The sequence below is a fragment of the Capricornis sumatraensis genome, chromosome 14 (genome assembly GCF_032405125.1).
Source record: "Capricornis sumatraensis isolate serow.1 chromosome 14, serow.2, whole genome shotgun sequence".
Taxonomy (NCBI): Eukaryota; Metazoa; Chordata; class Mammalia; order Artiodactyla; family Bovidae; genus Capricornis; species Capricornis sumatraensis.
In genome coordinates this window covers 12778091-12795851 of record NC_091082.1, presented here as the reverse complement: position 1 = coordinate 12795851, position 17761 = coordinate 12778091, and the positions used below count along the sequence as shown (strand labels likewise).

Here is a 17761-nt window from a genome sequence, read left to right as displayed (position 1 = left end):
CCCATCACTTCATGGGAAATAAATGAGGAAACAGGGGAAACAGTGTCAGACTTTATTTTTGGGGGCTCCAAAATCACTGCAGATGGTGATTGCAGCCATGAAATTAAAAGACGATTACTCCTTGGAAGAAAGGCTATGAGCAACCTAGATAGCATATTCAAAAGCAGAGACATTACGTTGCTGACTAAGGTCCGTCTAGTCGAGGCTATGGCTTTTCCTGTGGTCATGTATGGATGTGAGAGTTGGACTGTGAAGAAGGCAGAGCACCGAAGAATTGATGCTTTTGAACTGTGGTGTTGGAGAAGACTCTTGAGAGTCCCTTGGACTGCAAGGAGATCCAACCAGTCCATTCTGAAGGAGATCAGCCCTGGGATTTCTTTGGAAGGAATGATGCTAAAGCTGAAGCTCCAGTACTTTGACCACCTCATGCGAAGAGTTGACTCATTGGAAAAGACTGTGATGCTGGGAGGGATTGGGGGCAGGAGGAGAAGGGGACAACAGAGGATGAGATGGCTGGATGGCATCACGGACTCGATGGACGTGAGTCTGAGTGAACTCCAGGAGATGGTGATGGACATGGAGGCCTGGAGTGCTGCGATTCATGGGGTCGCAAAGAGTTGGACACGACTGAGTGACTGAACTGAACTGATTCACCTTCAAAGAAGGGAGGAAAACTGCACACATGTCTTAATTTGCACGAATCAAGGGTTCCTGACCTTCAGAAGCCCATCCCCTGAGGACTTCTCTTGGGCCAACCGCTACAGTGTCTAGTGCTCTGGTCACAGAAGACACCTAATAGTTACTGGGCTACGTCAACAACTTTCTCCTGATGCTCTGTAAATGGCTGCCAGTGTTGCAGTGTACCCTATAAGATATATGGCCCCACCACACTGATTCCTTCCTCTTATATTCAGGGAGACTAGAAATGTTGAAGTGAAACAATACTCTCTGAACACTGGGAGAAAGCTGCTGGCATATTCCAAGCATAAGGTTTCTGAAAGCGATGGTGTGGGCCCAATGTCACAGCGATCCGAAGAGCACGCTCCCTGTCCAGAGCACCCAGGACAGCCCGTGGCACTGGCACCTCGTGCACCCCTATGGATTAGTCACGAGAGGAACATACTCTTTAGTCCCGATGTAATGATTTCCCTGGCCTCCTAATACCCACATTGATAGACACAGAGACCAAGCCTCACTTTCCCTACATGACTAAGAGGACAGAAATTCCTTAGTCCTTGATGCAAGATTCCAAAAGGGCGCAGCCTGTTAGAAAAAAGGGACAACCCAGACTGACTGTCAACACCATCTCATCCCACACCTATCTGTGTGTAGAGAGGATGAGTATGGGGGTTAAGGTTTTGCCGAATGAGGCACACAGAGGAGAGACGGAAGGTATAACGTGAGAGGGGGCAAGGGGAGATGGGGGAGTGGGCAGGGAGGACCACTGAGAAGACAGAGAGTCAGACCTCAAAACTAATCTAAAATTCCCTGATGCTTTTCAGTAATTTGTGTTCATGTGGTGGATATTGGCACAGCATCTAGGATGCTTTGGGCCCATCTGTTTTTGAACTTAAGCTGCAGGCAAGATTCAGAACAGCTGGAATCAGCGGCACTGACCCTGTTACATGCGTCTGGAGGAAGGAGAAAAATAAAATGAGTGTGTGGGAGACAGAGGAGGAGGGGTAAACAGAGCAGAGGAAGGGGAGTCTGGACGCCATCCCCAGACAGAGAGGAGAGAATGTCCAGGTCAGAACGGGTGCAGAAGAACTGCTGGAGAGGCTGGTGCATCTGTGTGAGGAGGGCCAAGGAGGAGAAGCAAGCGGGCCATCAGAACTGGAAGTCAGCAAACAGGGCGGAAGCTTCTGCAAGTCCCGGTGGCCAGGAGTAGGGCCCCGAGGCTCCGCCTCTGACGGGCCAGATCAAGCTCCTTCAGAGGCCCCACATCAGCACATTACATGAGTCCTCACAGCCACAGCCAAGAACTGAGACGAAAGCTAGACTCTTGGTTCCCTAAATGCGACGTTAAGTGATCGTGGAGAATGAGAACGGGACAGGAGTAGTCTTAGGAGAAAGCAGCAAGGGTCCAGTCCCTAAGAGGGCTTTCTCAGAGTCATGGCAGGCGCAGGGAAGCGGGTGTGGGTCCACAGGATGGTCCTCAATGTATGCTTTGTGGCCCTTTGAACACTATTTTGGTTCCCAAGGGTAAAAACAGACAAAAACAAAGACCTTCAAGCCAGTATTGAAGTCTGATTAGTAGCAGTCAAGCTTTCTCAGAGCATGGGGTAGCGATTCTGAAACTACTTTGTATGTACTTTGCTGCTGCTAAGTCACTTCAGTCGTGTCCGACTCTGTGCGACCCCATAGACGGCAGCCCACCATCCCTGGGATTCTCCAGGCAAGAACACTGGAGTGGGTTGCCATTTCCTTCTCCAATGCATGAAAGTGAAAAGTGAAAGTGAAGTCGCTCAGTCGTGTCCGACCCTCAGCGACCCCATGGACTGCAGCCTTCCAGGCTCCTCTGTCCACGGGATTTTCCAGGCAGGAGTACTGGGGTGGGGTGCCATTGCCTTTTCTGTGTACTCTAGGGATGGGCAATTAAATACATATATGGATAATGGGGATCAGGTCTCTCGGTGTTCAGGTAACACAGTCACAAATATGGAAAGGGGAGAAAATAGAATAAAACATGCAGTGTTGGACTGAATCGAAGATACTGATGTTTACTCATAGGCTCCAATATAGATAGACAGAGATATAGAAGCATGTGGGTATGCGTATATGCATACATATAGCTTATTCACTACTTCTGCCTACTCAGGGGGACTACAAACAATTCTGTTCCAGTAGCAAAGAGCACATCTATCACCCACTGTTTCTAAAAACCATTTCCCACTAAAAGAAACCAAGGCTCTTTGATGAAATGGCTCCAAAGCTGAAGCAAAGAAATACAAAATGTATCTAGAACCTGTTGCTGTACCAGGAAGTATAAAAAGTACTCAAACAATGATGGGGACATGTAAAAAGGACACAGGAGCCCGCCTGAAGGGACTCTACCAGGCAAATGTAGGATAAGATGATCCTTAAAATAAAGACATCAAAGATTGCAAATCTGTTGAATAAAACCAGAAGCCATGAATTCACATTGATATAAGCAAAGAAACACACCACCAAACAAATATGGCGGGGGAGAGAAACCCCTTCCTTACAGCAGAGTCCAAGTGATAAGATAAACGTGGAAGGGATGATAGAAACTGAAAAAATTACCACTTGGTAACCATCGTAATAATAGGTTCAAACAAGAATCATCAATAGATGCTAAAACTAGTGAGTGTAAGGTCTGAAGAATAACACAATATTTGGGTTTCCCTGGTGGCTCAGAGGGTAAAGCGTCTGCCTGCAATGCAGGAGACCCAGGTTCGATCCCTGGGTCGGGAAGATCCCCTGGAGAAGGACATGGTCTCAAATGGGACAACTCATGAATGATACACTGAAAACAAGAGGATATCCCCCCTATGGTTTTCCTGCCCAAAGTACATAACCCAAATAAAGGAATATTAGACATAAACGAAAGTATCAAATTGGAGAATATTCTACAATATAGCTGGACTGAGTGCTCCCCTCAAATGTCAGTGTCGTAAAATACAAAGAAAGACCTGGAAATCTTTCCACTATCAAAGGAAACCAGATAAGACAGTTGAATGAAATGAGTAATCTTGGACTTTCTTTTGCCAAAAAGGAAATATTTGAAACAAATTGTAGATCTGAATATCTGTAGATTACACAATGTTACCGTGTTAATATGTACACTTTGATTTCAATAACTATATTACCATTAGGTCAGAGAACAACCTTATTTTTAGTAAATACACATTGAAGTATGGAGGATTAAAAAGGTATCATGTCCATAACCTATACTCAGTGTTTCAGAAAAACAAAATATGTATGTGCATGAGTTGTGTGCGGAAAGAAAGAGAAATATAAGGCACATGTTGATATGTTAATATTTTTGTACAATCTGGGAAATGGTATACAGAAATTCTCTGACTGACTCTTGAAACTTCTCTATAAGCCTAAAATAATGTCCAAAAAAAATGTAAAGATCTCATTCTGGATGAAAAGGAAATCAGTTCCTGCATCTTTCCTTTGGCAGTAGATATATGCTCCTTTGTGTTGTCTTGTTGACAAGTCTTCAGTCTTCTGGGAGCAGAGGTTGGGTCCTATCCATCTGTGTGACCCAGCACCTGCCAGAAACTGCTGGTCACTGCTGCTGCTGCTGAAGCCAAGTGTCTATTACTGAACCACAAAAATACAGGAGACCAAGGAGGTCACCCAACAATCCTGGCTCCTCAATCTTGAACTCTATACCTTGTCAGAACGCACACATTCATAGATGCATATATATAAACCTTAGGATATTTCACATTAAGTGGTAACCTCTCTAAGCTAAAATACTGGCTTAGTCTTCTGTGCATATTTAATTCCTAGAACTGCCCTAGAATAAGTGCTGAATAAATGTTTGCTGAAAGGATAAGTGAACCCCACATACTAAGATTGGTGTTCAGCAAAACTTCCTATGCTAACTCACACCAGGGCCAGGAGTGGGCATAGCATAAGGAAGTTCTCAGCCCCCAAAATAATAAGTGAAAAATCTTATCCAAGATTTCCAAGCCAATTCTTTCTGGCTAGAATGGCTCAAAAATAGGTTGAGATCTGACGTATCACTTTTGTCATTTGATTAAAAGATGAGAACTTTTCTACAGTCTCTTTAATTTGATGTCAGGAATGCCTACTAAAAAGATGTACTATATGTATTTTTTCCATATGGCTTCCCCAAACTACATTGTAAAATGGCTGTCCTAATCAGTCATCATCTATCTGGATACTCAGTATGTATATCTGGGGGCTGTGAGTTTAGTGAGCTGAGGATTTAAAAAAAAAAAAGCATAACTGAATTCTTTGTAAGCCACATTATCTTCATTCACTTCCAATTCCTGATGAAACTGAGACCTGGCAAAACCAACACTTAGAATGCACAAGAATCAGGTTAGCATCCGAGGCAAAGCCCCTAACAATACCACTTAATCCACATATTAGAAACACCAGGAAGTGCTAATGGAACTGTGTGTGGCACACCTGCTAAGCGCGTGCATGTGTGTGTGCGTAGCATTTGGTGGTAGAGAAGGGCACACATTTCTACCCAGGACCATAGAAACCGGAATCAAGGAGGCGGCTGCAATCTAGCCCATGTATAGAAAGGGAGGCGGGGAGAAAGGCAGAAAGTCAATAGCCCTGAGAAGCCGAGCCTTTCTTAATTGTGCCTGTCTTCCTGGGTTTATCTGCCCTCTATTCGGAGTCCACTCAATGCCTGTGCTTTGTCTTCCACAGGAAACGTGTGAGGCATCATTTCCACCTGTACGGTGCAGCATCAATTCTGTACAGCTTCCTCCTTTTGCTAAATCCTCGAGATGCTGCCTATAAATTCAAAGAATTTCAAGCATCAACAGAAACCCCTACCCCCACCCCCAGAACTTAGTTATGAACATCTGTTGTTTACAAGGGTTCAGGCTGAGAGCTGCCAGACTTGTTCGGCAACCTCTACTTTAACACAGAGGCTGCCAGAGAGGGATGTCTGAGTTTCATGCAAGGGTGCCCTGTCCCAACTACTTAAGCAGAAATCGGCAAACACAGCTCAGCATCCTCCTGCTGAAGATAATCCTAGTTTGTTCGATTCATTTTCTAATCCTGGCTCTTTAACCAGCGGCACCCAAAATATGCTAAGAAGCAGAGCTGTGTTCATTGATCTTCCCTGAATTAAAACCCAAGGGGCAATGATCCAACGACCAGTGGAGGTATATAAAGGCAGGAGAGAGTGGAAAGGATTTCAAATCTGAAAAACCAAACCCCTACTTTTTTCTCATTCTCCCTAAATCCTTCATTAATACTGAGCTCTTCCCATATGACTCTGTTTCTTTTCACAGCATGATACTTCAGTGCAGCACAGAAATTAGATATTAAAGTCTTTACTTCAATTAGCTTGGGACCAAATCTAATCGAGAACATAACTGCTATCCTGTACCTCTCCCTGGCTGAGCCAAGCACCAGCCCCTCCCAAGCCCTCCACCTTCCCTCCCTCCCGGTGACGACTGAAACCTGCTTTACAAGGCTCCTGTGTTTAGATTCGTGTGCCCGCATGCACATGTGTGCTTGTTATTCTCTTCCGATCTGTCTTATTTTTCCCAGTTTCAATTATGAGTGTCCTTACAGTAGAGACTGTCTTTTCCTCTTATCTTGCAAACCCTCCCACTTAACACAGCCATCTCCCAATAAAGATGACATGGCTTTTGCCTTTAAAAGAGAACTGGATCAAAGTCATCATTTAATTGGTTACGAAGTTCTGAGAATGAAAGAACCCACCGCACATTGCTTCCTGTGTCTACTGTGGAATTGTTGTGGGCTTACAAGAGCCAGGAAAATGAATAGTAAGAGTTCCTTGTGCCCAGCACTGTTGTTAAGGGACAAGATCACCAGGGTCTGTGCCTGGCAAGCTGAAAGACCAAGGTGTGTCCTGCTGACATCTCAACAGCAGAGCCCATGAGACACAGGAAGTCCCCAGCTTCCAACATCCTCCCAACTGTGCATAAAAGCATGTTTTGCTCCCAACCTGCCCTCTATCATTCCCTGCACTAAAAGAATGATATGAAGTCATTTATGCAGAAGCTTGTAAGCTTCTGTTTGGCCTCATGAGACAGACAGCCCGTAAACCACAGTTTGCTGTGCTCATGACTGAGATTTGGGCTGCCCTGGCCTGCTGGTCCTGACGGTGGCTGCTGCAGGAGGCTGAACAGGACTGACTGGTGTTCTTTTACTCACCTGGGGCACAGTTGTGACCTGTGGGCCTAAACACTACACCTTTAATGATTAGGCAATTAGTGCTAACTATTAACTCTGTGAGGGCAAGGACATCAGAGGGTAGTTGTAAGACAAATTTCCTCCTCTTGATGATGGTGAGCCTGAATCTAAAAATAACAAGTCAGGGTTAACTACCTGGTTCAAGGCAGTTCATGACGCCTAACAAACAAGACACCTGATCGGACAAAACACACAACTGCTGAGTTCTTATAAGACCTGACGTATAATTACACAGAGTCACTTAATTACATATTTCATCCCAAGGCAGTCGTATCATAAAAATCAAGAAGCAGAAAGTCTGTCATTCAAGAGGGCCCATAGCGGTCACTGAAGTAAATGGAGACTGACATACTATTACCTAGGGCTAGGCTTAAGAGTGCTTAATTCTGCTCAGGGAATAACTGGTGAATCTGATCTACTATTAGCTATGGTATAGCTATATTTGGTCCCAACTCCTCAGGAGTTGGACAAGAAAAAACTGTCACTGATACTTACATTTACTTGGGGTCAAACACTGTCCTAAAGGCTTCATATTCATTTAATCAGCATAACAACTCCATGAGGTAGATACTATTATTATCCACAATTTGCAGATGAAAAAACTGAGGCAGCTAACAACCCGCATGTAAAATCACATAGCAAGTGAGTAGAAAATCCAAGGTCAGAGCCCAGAAACTCTGGTTCCAGAACCTGTGATCTTCACAATCAGGCTCCATTCCTTCTGTGGTGATGACAATTAGGTCAGCTACCATTTTTCGAGCAGCTAGTAAGTTACTCATTGGAAAAGGCCCTGATGCTGGGAAAGATTGAAGGCAAAAGGAGAAGGGGACGGCAGAGGATGAGATGGTTAGAAAGCATCACCGACTCAATGGACATGAATTTGAGCAAACTCCGGGAGGTAGTGGAGGACAGAGCAGCCTGGCATGCTGCGGTCTGTGGAGTTGCAAAGAGTCAGGCACGGCTTATCAACTGAACAACAACAAGTAAGTCATAGGCACTTGGCTAGTGCTTTACAGATATTGTATCTAATCTTGAGAGCAACTCTTCAAGGTACACTTTACTCTCCATATATCATGGATAAGAAAACTGAAGCGAAAAGGGGTTAAGTGACGTGGTCAAGGTCACACAGCTATAACTGAAAGATCCAAATTTCTCTGGATTAAAGCTCTCAGCTTTTTTTGCTAAGTCTTCAAGCCTGCCACAGAGCTTTCAAGTGAATTTTTTTCTCTATTCAAAAGACAAACCACTACTCCGTCTTGCTGATTCCCCACACTGCCTGTCTTTTCCGTTGCCTTTCATCTATGTGTAAGGAGACCTCCCGACTCTTCCAGAAAGGACCCAACCATGCTGACGGTTCTATATGGTTAGGCTAGTGAGAAACCCACCAACAGACCTTTCATTAGTCTCTAAACCAAGTCAGCTTGATCCATGGCAAAAGGAAACCAACCCTTGCTCAACACCAGAAGCTAATTCAGGGCAAAGTTTCCCTGAAGGAACACACAGATCCCAAATATGCCCAAAGCAAACGAGCAACACACTGGTCCCAGGGAACACAGGGCTCTTCCTTCTGGCAGCTTCAGGCTTTTTCCTACTTCCCTCCTCAAAAGCACACCGTACTCAAAGAGGAACCTGCTGGCCCTCCACTCTTCTGATTTGCAGTCACAGCTGTAATATTCTCCATGGCCGACTGACTCTATTTTTCAACCCAATGCTGTCCAGGGAGGTTGATGGGCAATTTGGAACTCAGCTCCAGAGGAAAAATCCATTGGCAACAGGTGATATAACCGAAGAGACTGCGCATTCAAATACTGGGCCCAAGCCCAAGAACATGGACGTTACAAGAATTTCTCTTTAATGAATTGCGTGTTCTAACCTCCCACTGAAAGGGGTACTGCAGGTGGAACATCTACCAGATTCCTATCCCCAGTGCCTAGCTCAATGCCTGTATATAATTAGTTCCCCAAATGTGAACTGAGTGAATACCAAATAAATATATCTTTTTCACTCTCTGCAATCTGAGTACCACCGACAATACAAGTGTCCCTTTTTAAACTCCTAACACCTTTACTGTTGGAAGTCAAACATTCCACAGCCTCAACCATCATCTCCCTATGAACATGCCCCAAATCTCTAACAACCCACACATTAGCTCTGAATATAGTCCAGATCTTTAGCCTTGACTAAAGCCATTCATTTTCTGTCAATTACAGAAATTTCAGCTTCAATATCTTTCCGAAGTCTTAAACTTAACAACCCAAAACCAAATTTCACATATTTCAGCTCTTCAAAAACAGCTCCTTCTCCTAACTTTGGGATTTATATTAAAGGCACCATTAATCTACCAGTCACCCAAGTCCAAAAGAAACTTCACAGCCCTCTTTCTTTTGTACTGTCAGGATTGCTTAAAACCCAAATCCCACGGTCAGCAGTTCCTGTAGTCTTACCACACCAGGTGTTCCCTCAGTCTCCAGACTGGAGGCTGCAGGAGGAGAGAAGAGGGCAGTGTCTGTCTGCTCGGCACGCACGTGGCACACGGTAAGGGCACAACGCACGCACGCCAAGTGGACTGAAGGGCCAATGTCTATTCTTTCCATCCCTACCATCCCACCCTAAGTTAGAGCCTCATTACTTACCATGACAACGGGTTCCGCTGTCTCAGCTTCCTTGTCATTTGGCAAACCATCACCACCAAGGTTAAGGTTAATCATCCTTAAATCCAGTTCATACCTCAGCCTGGACTTGTGCTGTGCAAACCTTCACTGGTTTCCAGTGTCCACTGCATAAGGCCGAATCTCTTAGCTAAGAGTGAAGCTTCACCAAGATATGGTCCTATCTACTTTAGCCCAGGACCTCCATACACACTCATTCCCCAACCAAACCAGTCTACTTACTGTACCCCAAAAGTGCTTTGCACTTTACTCGTGGCTACAACATCTTTCCCCTCCCTCGATTTTCATCTGTCAAAATCCTAGCCACTTTTACGGCCTGGTTCAAATCCCATTCCCCTCTTGAAAGTTTGCTGACTGACCAACTTTATTGGCATTATGCCTTCTGTAGCACACACTTGGTACTTAGCCCATACTGCCCTACACTGAAGATCTGTGTTATTACATCCAGGCATAATTTGTCCCCGATTAGATTATAAAGTTAGTGGGCTTCCCCAGTGATTCAGCAGGTAAAGAATCCACCTGAATGCAGGAAACACAGGAGATGCGGGTCAGGAAGACTCCCTGGAGTAGGAAATGGCAACCCATGCCAGTATTCCTGCCTGGGAAACCCCATGGACAGAGGAGCTGGCGGGCTACAGTTCGTGGGCTCGCGGAGGTGGACACGATGGAGCACCACTGACTCGGCCCGAGAGCACAAAGTCACGTGGGGAAGGGCCACTGCTTCCGCTTTCTTGACTCTCTCTCCTCTAAGAGGCTAGACGAATAACCTTGAAAATGTTCAACAAATATTTGTTGTTGAGGAGAAGGAAAAGCTGGGAAAAAAGACAAGATGTTGGCAGTGGGTTATAAAGCGGCATAAGGTCTCTGTAAGGAACACAGCGGGGTAGCAGTGTAGGAGTATTCCTCTCAAACCCAGTAGAAAAAAAAAACAAACCCCAAAAACCAAACCCATAACCCTACCTCAAAGTAAAAGAAAAAACTGAGCTATTAAAAGCAGGAGATCAAAACCGAACGAGCTATGACTGAAAGGTAATTTACAGCAAGTCTACGAAAAAAATAAAAAAGCCAAACAAACGCATTATCAATTAGAGTCCTGCTGGGTAATATTAACACAGATTCCACTTTAAAAAGACAATCAAAGGCTTAGCAACAAATAGGAATACAGGAGTCAAAGAAAATGCAAGAGCATCTTCCCTAGGAAGACTTTCTACCCTCACATAATATCTCCGCTCTTAAATCAGGCAGATAGAATTTTTAAACATCAATAGGGTCCTCCTACAATGCAAAGGGATGAAGGAAGCCACATGACTTATCTTAAACAAAGCAGAATAAGATAGAGATAATCACTATAGTTCTATTTGTAGGGGGAGGAGAAGAGGAGGGGGAATCACGGGGTCAGATTCTGCGATGGAGTCACAGTCGTGTGAGCTTTAACGAGAGTGTCTGCACTGAGACAGTGTCGGAGAGGACAAAGGTGAGCGGGAGAAAAGCAGAAAAGGAAATCAAGCCAACGAGAGACAAGGTAAGGGCTTCCAAGTAAGAAGCTGTCCAAGAAAAGATGAAAAGAGCAGTTCAGCAACGTTGGTCCCTAAATGCGGTCGCTTAAGACTGTAACAAAATACCTAACCTAACCCAGTATGAGGGGCTGAAACCTAGCCAGCTTGAGAAACTGGCCTGGAAAAGGGTGGGACACACCATGTAGACCAATTTCAGCCCTGGCCAACCTACCCCATCCCAAGTTGAATAGTTTCCACGTCCCTGAGACGCGTCTGTCCAGGGCTCCCGCTGGCAGCTGCTCTCCTGGCAGCACCAGGAGAGAAATTCACGGCATTGCTGGGCCAACAGCTGCTACAGCCCCGGGGGAGGCAACGAGCGCCCGCTGAGACGCTTTGGGCAGAGAATGAACCATTCTAGGGGCCAGTCCCAGAGTCAGCGGAATCGAGGCTACACGTCGCCGACTGAATGAAAATACAGTGCCACTGCCCCTCCAGAGACCAGGAAAGCCGCAGCCCTTCCTCCCAGCTTCTTGCCCTCCTGTCTGACCCATTTTTTGTCGAGTTCCCAGGGCACGACTTCAGTATCAGCTCCCACTAACCTGAGGCTCACTGCCATCCCTTCCTAACACGTTTCCCTCCAGTCTCTCTGCTCCAGCTGATCTTATGCACTGTTGCCATAGTTACCTTTCCAAAGCACAGCCATCTATAAATATGCTCCAGAACTATCAATGGGTCCCCCATGCTTACAGAATAAAGCCCAACCTCTGTCTCCTGGCATTCACAGACCACTGTGATCTGTGATTCCTATCAACTTTTCAGGCTTATGTCCCTATCACATTTCTCGCTTCTGTTCTTTTGCAACACACATGAGTTACCGACCAGCTATGTTTCCCCCAGCTCTGTGCCTCTATCAACACTGTTCTTGCTGCCTAAAATGCTTCCTTCCCAATTTTTTTATTCTACTTCTACAACTGGTGCACTGTTTCCATTGAATTAAGCTTATAAAACTAATGACTTGTACCGGCTCTTTTATGTTTCCATTTCCCACCCACTGAAACTCACCTCCACAACGCCCCGTCTTCTCTGTGCATTTACGGCACGTCTCAAAGTGGATGAGTGGAATGGTCTTTCATACGCCTGCCCTCTTGTGAATCACACACAGACAACGTGGCAGAGGGTGCTAACTGTCCCCCACCATGTTCCCCCTCCATTAATAGAAACTCTACTTCCTGGTCTTTAGGTTAATAAGTACATTTCCCAGCCTTCCTTGCAGCTCAGTAGACCCATGAGTCCACGTGAGCTGAAGAGATGTACATGCCACTTCCAGACTGCACCTTTAAAAGGTAAGGATGTATCTGCCCCTGACCCGTATGCTTTTCTTTTTGGCTGGAATGGGGACATGATGGTCTGAGCCATCTTGGGTCATGAAGAAGCAGGGCAACACTCTAGGGATGGAATAAGGATCCCAACACTGCCCAGGATAGCTAACGACTGGATAATAATAGGAGAGAAAAATCAAGCTCTGCTTGTGAAAGTTACTATTACTTGAGTCTATTAGAGCTGCCAAACTTACACCTTAACTAAAACAGATATACCTAAAAAGCCTTTCCTGAGCCCAAAATGCCAATTTTCAGTTGCTAACAAATGTTTCAAGCGTGGTCTGGTGGTGCTGCCTGCCAAGAGCAAGCTCAGTTTCAGCAGCGTGGTAGTCTTTCTACAGCAACGCCTGTATGTGCAAACATCCGAATACCTGGCTGCATTTTACAAAGCAGAGATGAGTGGAAAGTGGAAAAACGCAGGCACTGCCACCAGCGTTACCCTGAGAAGTAGAGTCTCATCACTGTACGAACAAGACAAAGCTAGAAATCTACAGCCACCAAGAATCCTCAAATGCTCCCCAGATTTAAGCAGGTTCAACTGCTTCAAGCAGTTGCCACGGGTTCAACTGGGACAAAAAGAAGAAAATGAGAGACCCAGCACAAAAGGCTCAAGGTCACCAGGTGAGGTGTAGCTCAGGATTTCACAGATAGACTTCCAGTAACAGAAACCCGCTTCTCCATGAGAGGCTCCTGTGTTGCCTGGACTCCGTAACTGAGCTTCTCACCACATTGCCTGTGTCTCATGCATCAGTGTGTGCGTCTCATCGCCTCTTCTATTAGGCCAGACCACATGAACTGGCCACTTTGTGACCTTTTGTGTCTCCCAAAAATCAGCAATGTCATGTTTCAGTCTAATGGGTTCAAAGTTCTTGGGCTTGGGGCTCATTTTAGTCACCTGTGCCTCACAATGCTGATAATGGGAGAATATCAGTAAGAAATTGCTGGGATTGACTTCTACAGATTTTCTACTTGAAAGCCTGCTAGCTTCATCAGACATACCTACATCCTTTCCATCCTTCTAAGTGCTTAAAAAAATCACCACCCTCTCTCCTTCCTTTGTTTCCTTCCTTCTTCCCTCCCGCATCCTCTCCTGGTAAATTTTACTTCTAATAATTAACACTTAAATTTTAATTGAACACTTTACTCCCTAACATTGCGTGTGCCCAAGCCTGGGTCCTGGGTTGAGCTCTTTGTTCCTCTCTTTCTCTTCCCTGAGTTCACATAATTGCATATCTTCCATGATCACTTTTATACCTTAAGTCTGCTCTCTATTATCCTAGTCAAAACCTCTTACCTCAGTAGCACCTCCACCAGACAGGCGTCCTACCGCACCAAACCTGACATGCTCAGAGTAGGCTCACCATTCAAAACAGGTCTTCCCCCAACACCCCCACGTCTAGCCCAGATGCTCCCATTCTTCCAGGCCACCATGTGAGAGAGCCTGGGTCACCTCTGACGGTCACAGTTCTTTACCCAAGCAGTCCCCCAGTCCTCTTAAGGTTCCCAAATACTTGAATACAGTCCTTCTTCTCTAACCTTGCTTGCTCTCACACTGTACATGGATTATTCCCCCAAACCTCCATTTTGGCCTTCTCTGCCACAAAAATTCATTCATTCTCCTACCATTTTCTTCGTGTCTCCTCTCCTACAGAAGAACCCAGAGGGCTCACCACCACGCTCTGCACCAAACCTTCACTCCCCTGCTTGTCTGTTAAATTATTTGGTGTCTACTTACCTACACTTAATTTTCCACTGCTTTGGAAAATATGTGTTCTCATAAAATTTTGCTCATACCTCTGTTAAAGCCCCTTTCACGTTATATTGTTGACATATCTCTTTTCCCTGTTAGCCAAGATTCCAGAGCTTATCTCAGTCTCCAAAGGAATCAGCACCGAACACAGTACCCAACAGGCATTTCAAAGGGGTCTGTTGAATAAGTAGATGGCTCCTCAGGAGAAGTTTTCCAACAGGAAGCTATTAAAGTAACCTAGCCATGAAGTGACAGCAAAGGAGTGGCAAAGCCCCTCGACGAGCGCTTGGAGCTCTTTGTCCTTTGGTTCCGCAACACCTGCTTCAACTCCCCTAACTGTGTGATGTGCTCAGTGCCTGGTTCCTTTTTCTATTACAAGTGCCAAGTGGAAGACGGTACGTGTTCATTGTTATGTCCCAAGGTACAGCATCTACTCTGAAGGAGCTCAAGGAATGTGCAACAGACATTTGTTGGATAAATGCATTCAAGCCTCCTTTTCGGGAAGCTCTGGGATCCATCCCTCACTCGCCCCTTTAGCCTCTCACCACCGAACATGCCTGCCTCTTCTTTCCTGAATGAGCTATTCTCTCCTACACAAATCTACCTCTAAAGACTAACCTAAATCCCACTCCTTTCATGAGTATGCTCCTGATTATTCAGGATCCTTTATCTGTCTCTGATGATTTATCACTGACCTCTTATCTTATCTATATCTTACCTATAGCAATGATCTCTTAATGAGACCATTATTGCTTTATCTCTAATTGCTTCCTATATTAAAAATCTTTTCTCCCCAACCAGATATGGCCCCCTATGGAAACATACAATCAACCTGTTTTATATCTTCCAATACCTGTACAACACAGAGCACATAGCTGGCTCTCAAGAAATATTCACTGATTATTTGGGAAAAACGAAGCCCAGTACCAGGTTTATCAGAAGGGAAATCAATTCTCCCAGCCTTGGAGAAAAAAAACCCTATTCCTTGTGTGTGATCTTAATCAGAGCAGTTCAGCACATCTGTACCTTAATTTCTAGTAAATGTGTCCTTAAGCTAAGAATATAATATAGTACTAAAAATCAGGCTACTTTAAACTTAGGAGGAGTTATCAAGAGAATAAGTCCAACCTTGAATCATTTTTCTAAAGCAAACAATCCTTCCATTTTCATTTATCATATACTAAAATAACATTTTATTCTCTCAGGACTGCTTATCATAAAGAGAACAGGACTTGGAAAAGACAAGGGTCTCTGAAGATGAAACATCTGGAGGAAACTCTCACTTCCGGCTTGTATTGAAACGTCATATGTTCTCATTATTCTCAGACTCCACAGTCATTGCTCAGAACTGGCTTGTAAAGAAAAATTATGTCCCAAATTGTCAGGGCGATAAACAAAAACAGAAAATAGAGGGAAATAAGATACATTTGGCATTAATTCTTAAATTCACTCATTCATTTATTCATCCAATAATATTTAGTAAGCACGGATCATATATCACACTAGGCACTGTGGGAGGCTGAATGATGAATCAGAAATGCTAATTCAAGTCCTCGAAGGGAAGGTAATATAATATAAGGTAGATAGTTTGGAATACCCTAAGGAAAGAACAACGGAAACAATGCTGTAAGAGCTTAGAAGAGGGAGTACATTCTTCCTTCTGGGAGAATCCAGAAAGATTCTAGAAACAAGTCCCATCTGCATGAGGCCTTAAAACATGGGCACGGCTTCGACACACAGAGATGTAATGAACGGACACGTAAGTTCAAATCACAGGATGCGCAAAGGCCCAGTGGAGTTAGTGTTCTGTTTGGCTGTGGAACAGCAGAGCAGAAACAGGAAATAAGGTTGGAAAGCTAGTTGGGCCAGATGTAGACAGGCTTGAACACCAAGCCAAGGAGTGTACACCTTTGTGAATAGAGCAGGACTTCACAAACTTAACTGTGCACACCGATCACCTGGGGCTCTTGTTACAGCGGATCTGGGGGCCGTGGGGTGGGGTGGGGATGACGCAACCCCTAGGCAGTGCTGACCTTGAAGGACCACATCTTGAGCATCAAGGACACAGACCTCTGGAAGCCACTGCACAGAGAAACTGCCTGACCCCCAGGGTATTCCAGGAAGGCTAAATCTGGCAACAGTGGATCAGGTAGATTGGGATGGGGAGAAGCTGTTCGTTAGAATCATCTGGGAAGCTTTTACACCACACTGTTTGTTACCCAGGCCTTACTCCCAGAGATTCTGATTTAATTGATCTGGAATGCGGCCCCGTTTCAGCATTTTAAAAAAGTTCTCCAGGGAATTCTAATGTGCAGCCAGGATTGAGAACCTCTGCTACAGATGATACAGTAAGCATTGTAATCAGTCAGGCAAAGATGAAGATGATCTAAACTAGGGCAATGGTAGGAAGAACAGCGTGAAAGGGCCAGTTGTATAAAACACTGTCAATGTAGAAGGAACAGACCTTAGCAACTGTCTGCACAGCGACTTAGATTCATGGCTACCTCCATTTCTTCCAGTTAAAGACAGCTCGGTGAAATGGTTAAGAACACAGACTCTAGAGCCAGATTGCCTGGGTCTGGATTCCAGTTCTGCCATTTATTTATTAGGGGTGTGTGTGTGTGTGTGTGTGTGTGTGTATGCCACACACATAGAGGCCTTGGGTCATTATTCCTTGAACTCTTTATGACCCAGGGGTGTGTGTGTGTGTGTGTGTGTGTGTGTGTGTATGCCACACACATAGAGGCCTTGGGTCATTATTCCTTGAACTCTTTATGACCCAGTTTCCTCATCGGTATGTTGGAGATACGACAAAAACTAACATGGAGTTGAGAAGATTGAGTTAAGCCCTTTGGAACTAAGCTCGGCACACGGGAAGGTGTTTGCTGTTACTATACGCGTGGTTCATGATCTATCCTGATCTCTCCACGATGTTGAACTGCACGTGAGACGATCTGGAAATGAAGTCCTGGTGGACTCTCAACCCTCAGGCACTTAGAAATCACTAGGCCACCTGCTTCATGAATACAATGGGATGGAGGTGGCACACCCTGCCCCCCTCCCACACACCCCCCCACTCCCAAGGTCTCTAGAAGCAACAGCGTAGCATCCCTACTTGAACTGCTGGTCCTTGGTGCTCCTCGTCTTGGCCAGGAAGCGCTCTGCCAGCTTCTCCAGGTTGCGGGAGTAGTCCATCTCGATCTCAGCCTTCTTACGGAAGAAGTCCTGGAGGTCCTGCAACAGCTGTACCCGGAGCTCACACTGCTGGTCCAGGCATTTCATCTGCTCTGTGAGTTGAGCACGGATCTCTGCAACGAAAGCAAGGTGAGGCAGTCAGACAGACACCTCTGGAAAAAACCATGATGCCAACATTCAGCCCTTCCATCGAGGTGTTCCCTGTGTTCTGGCCAACTTAGAAGCTACACTTTTAAAAATGTGATGTGAAGCACCACCACCAACTCACCAACTTTTCAAACCCTTGAAGAACCCTGAAACCAAGAATCTGCTAAATCAGTTAAGAAAAACTGCTTAACAGACATAGGATGTTCAGGGCTGCCT

General features: G+C 45.2%; 1 protein-coding gene across 4 annotated transcripts in view; it reads right to left on the bottom strand.

The window, feature by feature from the left end:
* SRGAP2 (SLIT-ROBO Rho GTPase activating protein 2) overlaps positions 1-17761 on the bottom strand; it is a 250476-nt gene that overhangs the window by 132704 nt on the left and 100011 nt on the right. For all 4 annotated transcript variants that reach the window (XM_068986092.1, XM_068986093.1, XM_068986094.1 and 1 more), the window contains exon 2: positions 17319-17511. In XM_068986092.1, the coding sequence (XP_068842193.1) occupies positions 17319-17511 (193 nt within the window). The remainder of the gene's footprint in view (positions 1-17318; positions 17512-17761) is intronic.